At 38.9% G+C, this 11,823-nt stretch overlaps 1 protein-coding gene across 2 annotated transcripts in view; it reads left to right on the forward strand.

Moving 5' to 3' along the window:
- Positions 1–10,129, forward strand: part of BIRC6 (baculoviral IAP repeat containing 6) — a 177,765-nt gene extending 167,636 nt beyond the window's left edge. For both annotated transcript variants that reach the window (XM_054280068.1, XM_054280069.1), the window contains exons 72-74: positions 2,546–2,734; positions 6,045–6,179; positions 7,258–10,129. In XM_054280068.1, coding sequence (XP_054136043.1) covers positions 2,546–2,734; positions 6,045–6,179; positions 7,258–7,437 — 504 coding nt within the window. In that variant the 3' untranslated portion in view covers positions 7,438–10,129. The remainder of the gene's footprint in view (positions 1–2,545; positions 2,735–6,044; positions 6,180–7,257) is intronic.
- The last annotated feature ends 1,694 nt before the right edge of the window (positions 10,130–11,823 follow it).

Genomic DNA, 11,823 nt, shown 5'->3' on the forward strand with positions numbered 1-11,823 from the left:
CTGCAATTTCGGACTTGAAGTGTGAAATCAGTGTAGAAAGGTACAAGTATTAGGAAGTCTTATTTTCACCAAAGTCCTTTTTCTTACATTAAAATGTTAGATTTGATAGTTAGAAATCACATACAGCATAGAAGTTTATAATTTAAAACTTTCTTTCAGTGTTTCATTTTGAGAATAGTAAGAAAACTGTTGGAAAAAGTCCCATCCCTACCATATTGGAAGAAAAACACTTTACAACTATTAAATAGAAAACAGCTGTAGGACTAAATAAATTGCTTGGAAAGAATTAAGCACTACATGTTTTTTCTGGCTCAGAGATTGAACTATCGTCAGACCACCCAAAATACTTCAGAAATTAATTTTTATTATCCAGCAAAACTGGAAGATTGGTGTATAGTTTCTCATTCATTACAGTTATAATTGAAAGTATTGACTGCTTATTCAGGCCCAGGAAGTAAAATGCTGCCATGTGACATTTCTCTACCATAGCTACTTTAAAAAGATATAAATATCCAAAATAGAACATTTTTGAAAAGCAAAAGCCTGTTCTTCCAGAGACATGTAAAGGCCACAGAGATCACCTTTCATACCCAAAGCCTTGGCCCTGAAGTCACTCTGCCATGACTTAGCACATGTACATTAATATTCCGCCTTTTTGGTAGCTATGTGGCCATTTGCTTGATGTGTGAGGTGCATTCTGTACATCTTAATACATTTACCTATGTCTTAAGGTTTAACACTAAATAACTGTAGCTGCTTCTAGTTGAGTGCAGGGCAGGGTACAGGAGACTGTGATGATGGTGCACATGGTACCAGCAGCTACCTGGAGCACCTGCCTGAGAAACAGAAAAACCTGGTTAATTTTCCCTCTCAGCCCAACAAGGGAGGCTGGTTCATATCTCCCACTGCACAGCTGCCTGTCCAGTCCAGGATAAAGACTTGGCTGCCCTGGACTGCCAGTCTGTGCTGTAATGAAAGCACAGCCACCACACAAGGGCAAAGTGCCATGGCATCTAAAGGAGTGAGGCTGTGTTCCTGTGAGGTGCTGGTGGGAGTGAGGGTAGCCTGTGTCATTCAGCTGGCTCTTGGACTGCTGCTTTGATAGGAGTTACTGATCTGGCATTGTGTCTGTGGAGTGAGGAACCATCAGAGAGAAGATGGGAAGCTGGGACACTCCTGTGCCCCCTTTGCTACAGGAGAAACTCCAGAAGAATGCCACGCCTGAGCGCAGAGCACAGCTGTGGATGTCAGGGCACTGCCTGCAAAAGAGTCAGAGCTTGGATTGCTGCTGACATGGCATCTGTCTGATGTGAGCTGTACATTCTCATCCACCAAGAAAAAGGAGAGGTCTTGTCTTCCACATCCAAATTCACAAATTAGGGGATGTTTTAAAGCTCTAAGTTGTACCTAGACTGGGAGGGGAGTCAGTTCCAGAAACAGCTGCCCTGACATCTGGGTATCTGCACCTAAGTATGCCTAGTGCTGGAAATGCCATTCCTAGGTCTGTAACATATCATCAGCTTTTCACTAAATGAGAAAATATAAGTGTTCCAATAATCTTGGTTGAATTCTTTACAGTTCTGGAAGTTTGTATCACAGAACTGAAATCCCTAAAGTTATTGCTGGTGGACTTGGTCCTAAGTACATAAGAAAACCTTGCCCTTCATTTAGTAAAAAAAGCAAATTGACAGGGATAAACTTTAATACTGGAAAAACTAGCAAGCCTTCAAATCATGAATATGCAGTACATCTACATTTGGATACCTAAGAGCCTTATGTATCTGTTTAATTCTTTGGGGTTTATTAGGAATGGCTGAGTAAATAGTTAATTGCCTTGAATATATGTAAACATCTATTCACACATGTGCTGGATAGTAAAATAGAAAGCAGGAAAATTGTTATTTCTGAATTACTGAATAGTTGGTGTTTTGTTCATGTAGTATTGAAAACATTTTTTCCCTTATCTTAAAAATATACTGAGGTTTTGTTTTATTGATATATGACACAGTATTGTTTGTAAAATCTGAAACTAAAGGGCTACGAACATTCATTTAAAAGAAAAAATGGGAGATGATGTAGATGAGGATTTCAGTGGTTCATGTGGCATTTTACCTCCTTTGGTTTTTTTCCCATCTAGTTCAGAATTACAGGAATTAGCAAGCTCAGCCATAGGGGAAAAAATCAAAATTGTTGATTGAGAAGCTGACAAATACACTTTCTTTTGCAAAGGGGCACAATCAGACATCTCTTCCTTTAAATACTTTCTTTTATTTATATCTGTATGTTTGCTTTGTAGGGTTTTAAGTTACATTTGTCATTTTCTCAGTGTTTGAGCTAAATGCACAGCCACAGGACTCGGTGGTTTTTGTGTGTAGTGACAGTTTAGGTTTGAAAGCGTGGATGTTCCTGCTTGTGCCTAGCCTGTGTCACAAATGGAAGTACTTTGCCGTAGAAATGGTTTTGCTTGTAAAGTGAGAGGAGCTTTGTATATTTGTAAGAATACTTTGGCAGCACAATTTGAATATTTGGTTTCTTCTCTTACCAGGTGTTGGTGTCTGTGCAGTCCCTAATACTGGTGGCAGAACCATACTTCAACGAACCAGGTTACGAGCGATCGCGAGGCACTCCCAGTGGTACCCAGAGCTCCAGGGAATACGATGGAAATATCCGACAGGCCACAGTCAAGTGGGCAATGCTTGAACAAATGAGAAATCCATCACCGTGTTTTAAGGAGGTAGGTTTTGTGAAAAGCAGTATTTCTCTTTTTTGAGCATTAAGAATAATGCAAATATTTGGTAAGATAATGCATGAGATGTCTGTTTTAACCTTCAGTCAAGAGACTGAAATGAACAAGGATGCACCAAACTTCACAGATTCTTTTCTGGGAAAGAGGAATGCAGGCAAAGTGGGACTGACCTGAACGGGATCTTGGTACACAGTTGGATAAAACATGTTTCAATCAGCTCACTCTTACTACTGAGCAGGACCTCTTACATGGCCTGTAACACCTGTTGGTCAGCCCTACAAAGGGCATTCCATGCTCCACACTCTGCATAAGTAACAGGCATTATTTTCCCAAGGATCATAAATTTCAAGCAAATACTAAGAAACACTTTGGATACACCAAGATAATGCAAATTAGAAAAATACCTTAAAAGAAATTCCACAAATCATCTGCACTAGAAACCTGTGCCTTTGAAAAAACAACTGTCTTGATGCTGCTAAAAGCAATGCTAACCTTCATGCATTCAAGCTGTCTTAAAAAAAATTATTCTTATCAGTCAAATTGCCTAATTTGCTTACATTCCTGAAGATAGACTAAAGCTCACATGTAGCATCTTAGAAGAATTTCATTATTAGGGACTTCTCAGTGTCTATAGTCCAATTCCTTTCCCAAAAGCAGGAGAGTTAGATATCAGGGGTTGAACATATACAACAAGAGTTCAAGGGAAAAGGAGCTGAAGAAGCACTAAGAGAATCTGTATGGATATTAATACAAAATGTTTGGTCAAACATGAGTCATCTCACAGTATTACCAGCGAATATTTCCAGAAAAACTCATTTTGCTCTGAATTACTACAGCTGTTGCCAGTGTTGAAGCATGGAGCCACATGGCAGTATCACCCATGCCTTCAATTGTCTGCATAATAAAATGTTGAAAAAGCCTAAACGTTTTAGGATTATGCACATTGCTGGGTGTGGCATCTGAGATGTTGATCTCCCATCCCTTCCTTGATATTGTAAAAAACATCTTTTGGAATGCAAAACCTTATTTCATTAAAATTACTGTGTCTTGTGGAATAAGAAGCTATATTTTTATCCACATGCAGGAAAAAAAGGATGTGCAGTGTATGTAGGGATGTTGAATTAATGAAGTAAAACCTGGTAGTGGTTCAGAATTACCTTTTAAATGTTCTACTCAATAAGTAGAAGACCATGCATGATAAAGATATCTGGATGCATAATCCAATAACTTCTGCCAATAGTTCTTTTTCTTCTAGCTAATGTAATGGTTTCACTTTGGCAAAAGGCATTCTCAAATCACAGTAAGATTAAATTAATTGATTATATAAGAATGTATAAGAAAGCAGTGGACAATAATGCTCCACATTCCTTCTCACATGTACAGAAGTGAAGGATATGTAGTCTTACACCATTTGGTAACTGAATCCCAGCTATTATTGCTGCACTTTTCTTTAAGAGTCTCAGTAATTGTGTGCTTATTCTGCAGTGCAGCTCTCACACTGCTGGTATGAAAAGGCAGCTTTGGAACAGTGCTAGAGTCCATCCTCAGCCCCATCCAAATGGAAATGCATCTCTCAGATTATCTGAGCACTTCTTTGGGAGATTCCCTTTTTGTTCAGACCTCTGGGGTTTTTGTACAGTTATCTTAGAAACCTTAACAGTGATGATCAATTCAGTAACACAAATGCAAACTCAGGCTGAAGACTGAGGTCTAAGAACATACATCCTGAGATCTGTTGTCTTCAAAAATCAGAGTCTTCAGTATCTTAAATGATGAGTAGACTCAGGAGATCTAAACTGCCAGTCTTTGGGAGTTTTTCCAAGCTCCATTATGGATTTAAGGAATGTATCCAGAATTGAAGCCAATTACGCTTTCAATATGCAATTTCTATTTAGACAGATAGCTATTTTCTTTAACCTCCAGAGGGAAAAATTATTTTTCCTGTTATGTTGCAATAAGGCCAAGAACTCTCAGTGCTCAATAAAATTTCTTTGGTTTTATTGTTGCCTTCAGTGTTCAGAGTTTCAGAAAACTGTTTAAGACAAAGCCAACACCAAGTAGCGTTTCACAACTTTGTATGAGTGTTGATTGGTTGGATTTTTTAAACTCAAATATGTACTTCAATACCAAAATTACTCTTCATTCAAATACTGACTCCCATCCAAACTGGGCAGCTCAACTGCCACGGCCTGAGAATTCCAGTGTCCCCAAATGTGCTGCCTCTGCCTAGAGCCAAGTGGCTGCATCCCCTCGGAAGCAGCTGCTGTGATCCTGCTCTCAGCAGAAGCTCGCGATGTTCCTGTGCTCGTACCCCAGCAGTGCTTCTGCTCTGTGGTGGTGTTCACAGGGCAAGGGAGGAGACCAGACTCTTGACTCCATGTTTCAGAAGGCTGATTTATTATTTTATTAAATATATTATATTATATTATATTAAAACTATACTAAAAAAGTAGAAGAAGGGATTTAATCAGAAGTCTTGAAAGGAAAGGAAAAGAATGGAATGATAACAAAAGCTCATGACTCTCAGAGAATCCGAGCCAGCTGACTGTGATTGGCCATTAATTAGAAACAACCAACATGGACCAATCAAAGATGCACCTGTTGCATTCCACAGCAGCAGATAGTTACTGTTTTTGTTTTCATCTGAGGCTTCTAAATTTCTCTGGAGAAAAAATCCTAATGAAAGGATTCTTCATAAAATGTGTCTGTGACACTGCTCATCTGTTTTCTGTTTGAGCAGCCCGTGGTCAGTGAGGGGAGGATGTGGTGCTCCTGCTTGCTCTGTGCTTCTCTAGCAAAACAGGGCAGGGAAGGAAACAATGAAAGCCTGAGCACTGTGTCTGTAGCTCTGCTCCTGTGCAAACTTCGTGCCTGCGTAGTACATCCAGCTTTGAACTGCAGAACGTGAGCAGTGCTCTGCTCTGCCTTTTGCTTCTGCTGGTGTATTTCTGGCACTGGTTTACCCTGCACCCAGCTAACACAAGAGACTGCTGAAATGGCAGGCTGCACACAAACAGTGGATTCCTACAGACTGAAAGAGATATCCAGACCAACAGACTCCCCAAAACAGCATCAGCTGAATTCAGAACAGGTTCCTGTGGGCTTTTTCCAGTTGGATTTTGGAAATCTCTGAGACAGAAATTCCAGTTTTATCTCCAGTCTGGTTCAATTCTGAATTACCTTCATAATGATTTTTTTTCCCTTATATTCAGTTAGACCCACAGAGGTCTTGCAAATTTGGTATTGTTTAAATGTATGGTTCTTCCATCCATGTTACATTGGGAATGTTTTCTTGCAGGTCATCCACAAACACTTCTACTTGAAAAGAGTGGAGATCATGGCTCAGTGTGAGGAGTGGATAGCAGACATACAGCAGTACAGCAGTGACAAACGGGTAGGCAGGACCATGTCCCATCATGCAGCAGCTCTCAAGGTGAGATGTTTATAACAAATCCAAGTTTCCTGGTTGTCAAGAGAGGCAATGTGTGTGCATTCCACTTCTCCAGTATTTTTACTACAACAAATATTTTTGTAGTAAATATTGGATTTTCCTCTAGCACCTGTCCTGCCTATTTTTTCTATGACTCTTTGTATAGGATGCAGTGACCCCGAGATGGTTGGAGCATGGTGCTGATGTAACGCCAGAGTTGTGGGTTTGGCCCCCTGTGGGCCATTCACTTTAGAGTTGGACTGGATCCTTGTGGGTCCCTTACAGCTCAGAATATTCTGTGATAATAGCTTTTTCTGTTCACTCTGAGGGTGGGTGGGGGTTAATGATAAAGTTGTATTACAACCAATTCCTTGCCAGAAAACAAGCTCGTAGAGTAGACAAGCAGTTAATAAACTGTGGTCAGCTACAATCAGTTTTATCCTGTGTTAACTTGAATCATTCTAACCATTATAAATATTTTATGCCTTCCTAGCCAAGTATTACCATTTGTGTATTTTGTGACCACATAGATAACAGGGCTATATTGTTTTTAATATCTGAGGTTTTATTTCCCTTGAAGTGCAACCCCCAAATTTAGAAAGACTTCTTTTTTCTGTTGCCAGACTTCCATTCTTTCAGTGTCACCAGTCTTCAAAATGAAATTACTGTGATCAGTATACAAATCTCTGCATATCTGTCTCTGTGACAGATCTCATCATGAATTCTTTATAAATTTGGTTTGACTGTATGACCTACCAAGTCCAAGCCAGTTTCTGCTGTTACCCCTGAATACAGATATGACTCAGCTGCAGGACCAACAATGTAGCATTTATAGTGAGACACTTGTTGGCTGCAGTTCTGTTGACTGCCTTTAATTTGTCCCCAGCAGCTCTTGATAATTATTCTGTCACTAAAATGAAAATACCAGTCCTTAAATATAGGGGAGAAGCTGATCCAGACATTGAAATAGTACATTTAAGCCTTTTCTACCTACTCCTCTTTTTGCCTTAGAGTGTCTAACCTTGTGGAAAGTTTTGTTTTAACTGTGGCCTTCCACACTGACTTGTTCTTGTGTATCCAGCGTCACACAGCCCAGCTGCGGGAAGAACTTCTAAAACTTCCCTGTCCTGAAGGATTGGATCCAGACACTGATGACTCCCCAGAAAAATGCAGTGCCACAACAAGCTCAGAAGAGACCATGTTGCACGACCAGGTTAAACCCAGCAGCAGTAAAGATGTCCCCACTGATTTCAAGTCATGAATTGCATTGACATGGACTTTGTAGACACAACGGCTTTGAAGCACAAGCCAAATATGTCAATATTTGTATGTAAGAAGTTAATTATGTAATAGGTAATGAAATTGAAACTATACTATGCCCTTAAGGATATACAGTTTAATTAAAAATGATCTTTTATTTACCTGTACAAGAGTGTAAACTTTTTTGTGCTTTTATTTTTCAATTGTGAGAACCACTGATTGGTATGTTTAAAAAGTTATGTATACAAAAAATGGATAAATCACTGATATATAAGGGAAACTACCTTAGGAAAGAATGTTTACTGAATGTTTATTATTTTTTTTTTACTTGTAGAGTGAGGGCGGTTGTAACAAAGAATATATATTGGTCATTCTTACAACTACTATTTAAAGTCAGAAAATTTTCACTGAATTTGATAGATTTTCCGTTTGGCCATATATTCATGCTCATATTTGATTCTAAAGAAAACCTCCTGTATACTTCAATAAACGTTAAATGGACATGATCCCTCTTTTATGATTTACTGGTACATTTTTTAAATAAACTGCCATAAAATACATTCTAGCTGAAGACTTGCACTTGTATGACTGAATTCATTACAGTCAACATACTTAATTTTATGCTTACTAAATCTAAAATGCAGGTGAAATAAATGCACATGGTTTTACCTCATGCCAAATTTGGACTTCTGAATTAGTTGGGGTTTTTTGGCTATTTTATGCAAACTAACAGTATTCTAAATTTCTTAAGGGCTATTCTGGAACAAAGTCTTTACTGTATTGAAATGTCTGATTTTTACATACGCAGCTTCCTCTTACTGACACACCACACAGGACTCTGATGTTCTGTAGTTCCTACTGTGTAGAATTATTTCCAGTTTTATACTTGCAACCACAGATCCTGACTAAAAGGGTAAGGAGTTTGCTTGATTTAATAATCAAGTCTCACTTTTAACATAACATGCATTGCTATCATTGTTATTAATTTTTGAGCAGTCCTTGAAGGACTAAAAAGTTAATACTGGTATTACCTCAGACTAATGATCTGTTGTATGATACATACTATAAATCAGGCAAAACCGAAAGTTTTTTATTTTCTATTTGTTCTTTGTTTATAAGTATCACGCTGGAATTTTTTCACTTTTTGTTTTACAATGTATTATTTCAAATCATTAAAAATGGCACCAACTGAGGTTGTGTTCTTATGCTGATGGTTAACAGTTAGTTCTGATAGTCCTTTTAGCAGTTTTTGTGTTCTGCTGATGTGTTGTGTTAATCCAAGGCCTGTTCTGATTGTACATACCTCTCAAAATACCAGCTTGGCCACATCTGTGGAACTTCAGGGGTCCTTAGTCACAGAGCAGAACAAGCAGCCCTGTGCCAGAACTGCTGGTAAATACATGAAACAAAGAGCTTATGCCACATAGTCCAAGTGTTAGAACTTCATCAGTGTTAAAACAGCCCTGCATTTTTCCAGATGGGTATTTACTTACATTCTATTACTGTTCAAAAGGACTGTGATACTCCTGTAAAGGCTCCAAAAGCAAAATAACCCACTGACTTCCAGTTATATTTGTTAGGAGTTTCCATTAGAGCTCTTCATTTACTGCTTAAGCTGCCTGTCTACAGGAGCACAGTCTTTTTATAAAATCCTCGTACTTGTACCAAAACCAAATGTATTGAACCCGAAGATCCTCTTTAAAAGTGAAGACTTTTTTCTTTACTATTAAAACACAAGACTGAAGCAAGAAGTACCCATCTTGCATTGATTTGACGTGAGGAAGGTGGTTAACATGATTGTACCTTTATCTCTGGTGTGCATTCACGGTTTCATAGCAATGCTAATGTGAAGTCACTGCTGCTTAATTAAGCAGATGCAAACAGCTGCATGGGATATTAAACTCTAATTTGCATCTACATACCAATTATCCTTTTTTTGCTCTAACATGAGCTAGAATGGTATTGTACCAAATTAATGCAGGGATTCAATCCTTAATAAATTGCAACTGTGTTACAGCCTAAGTAAATTGTGAACTTGGCAACAAATACAAAATACCCATTCTTAGGTTTTTTAATATACAAGGTAGCTATGCTACATGGCAGTAACATCACAGTAAAGCCTATGAGGTGAGAGACTCATCTCTTACCATTTCATCAAAGTGAATAGAAACCTGTATAAATATAGATCACAGTTTCTAACCATCCATTCAGGTCCTGTGTTTTTAACTGTTAAGCTGATTTTGTAGAAAATGTTTTAAAATTCAACAGAAATTATTTTCAAAAGTGCAAAAGTCAGCAAGCTGCTAGTTAGAGCATTATGGGATTTTTCTCCATGTTTTTTGGTGCTGCCTTTGGCCCACGTTTGATTGTTGGCACTACGGTTCTGTAGTGTAGCGTGGGATGTTACCAGCCTTTGGAATTGCTGTGGTCACTCTGCCAGAAGAAGAGTAAGGCACCACAGAGTCAGGCAGGAGTGTTCCATGGTGCTTCACAGCCAGCAATGCCAAGCTTTTCTGCCTGGTGCAAGCACAGTGTCTGTGGAAGAGGAGACGGCTGGGCAGTCCCTGAGCCCTTGTGCTCCATGAGAGCAAAGCCCTCTGCACTGGCTGCTGCACACTGTTCTGCTCTGCAGCTGCAGCCACAGCACTCTCCATGTACAGGCAGTAATGATGGTGCCTCCTCGGGATTTGATGGTTTCCTCTGGAATTTCCTCTGGGTAAAAGATGTGCATAAATGTATGGATTCATGCTCCTCTGTAATTCTGCCACTCCTAGGCAGGAAGAAACAAATATGACCATCTAGAAAAAAAGATAAAATAACCAAACAAAATTTGAAACATAAAAGCTGTAAACAACTTCCAAGTTTCACTCCAGTAATTACATGTTAAATGTTTAGGTAAAAGCAGAATAAAATATGTGTGACTATAGATGGACTGGATCTGCAGTGACCTGTGTGGCATTGTTGGTTGGGCTTTGTATATGTTTTTCTTGTGTAAATCTTTTCCATAAGCTCAAGGTAGATACTGTGCACCTCTGCCAGCCAGGTGAGGAGACTCTTCTGCAGCCACAGGTGAAATCCTGCTGCCACAGGTAAGGCACTGGGCTGCTGATCACTTCCATGGAGCTTCAGTCTGAGTGTGCCAGTGCTGTGCTTGGATGTTCTGTTTAGCAGCAGTGGAGCATCTATTCTTTGCTTTAAAAAAATTTTAAAAAAGGGAAAGCTGCCATACAGTACAGGCAATGTACTGTACTGCTTTTGATGGCTCTCAAATAGAGCATTCATTTTCTGGCAGGATCACATTGTTAAGAAAACATTACTTCAAAATAGTATTTTTTCCCAGCTATGTCATCTATTACTTTTCTTCCCCAAAATGTTTCTGGTGGCACTTTAGGAAATGTTCTGTTTTATGTCCCGAGGAAAACAGCCAGGACTATACTATGTTGTTCTGATCCCTGTGAAGGAGAATTATTTAGGCTTAGATTTTTAGTTGGAGTTCCTCAGGCAGGCCTTCTTCATTTCATAACTCCATGCTGCCTTTGTACTAGTGTGATTTATAGGTGTTTCCTTTTTTGTTCCTTCAGAAGCCAGTCACCACCAAGTGGACTCACCTTCTTAGCCTGACAGCTATCTCTATAGAAAACAGAAATTAAAAGCATTTTGCAAAAGAAAGGAGACAGATTTTGATTTCTTCATGTCATAAGGAACAAGTACAAGGTGCAGAAGGTATTTCAGATCTATTTCTCAATGTTTTTTACCAACACACACACATATCTATCCAAATATAAATGCATCTGGTCTGTCAGTCTTGAAAATGTTTCCTGAGCTGTAATTTTTTTTTCTCCTTCTACATAGACAGTGACAGCTTTAGTAGGAGCAATAGGGCATTTATGTCACAACAATGAGCATTCTGAAATGCACTGAGCTGAGTGCGGGTAAAAGTAAGCTCCACAATTACTGAAATGAATCACAGGTAAAAACATTTTGATTCTCCAGAGATTTGGGTGTTGCCATTGTTTTATTCTCCTAAACCATGAATGCAGAAAATACATTATCCACCCATTGAATTACTACAGCAGAGCTCCCAAATAATCTCACCACTGCCTCTGTTTTATAAAGGCTCGGAAAGCAAATCCCAAACCATAATTCTCTGTCTTGATTGAGAGAGTTCTGCATATTGGGACCTGTCATCTCTGTAGGCTGCAGTCTCCTTTGGTCTTGCCTCAGAGACCAAGTTTTGGCTCTCAAAAGATAACCTGGTCCACTTAGTTCTCCAGGTGTATTAATTCTACTTACCCTTTGCATTAAGAGTGCCAGTGTGGAAAATGAAAGCAAAATATGAAAATCTCATTATAAAAAAATTCAGTTTTCCATCTGTAAAGATTCTGTG

The sequence above is a fragment of the Melozone crissalis genome, unplaced genomic scaffold, assembly GCF_028551555.1.
Source record: "Melozone crissalis strain CALT ecotype California unplaced genomic scaffold, PUWL_Pcris_2 ptg000027l_1, whole genome shotgun sequence".
In the NCBI taxonomy this organism is placed as follows: domain Eukaryota; kingdom Metazoa; phylum Chordata; class Aves; order Passeriformes; family Passerellidae; genus Melozone; species Melozone crissalis.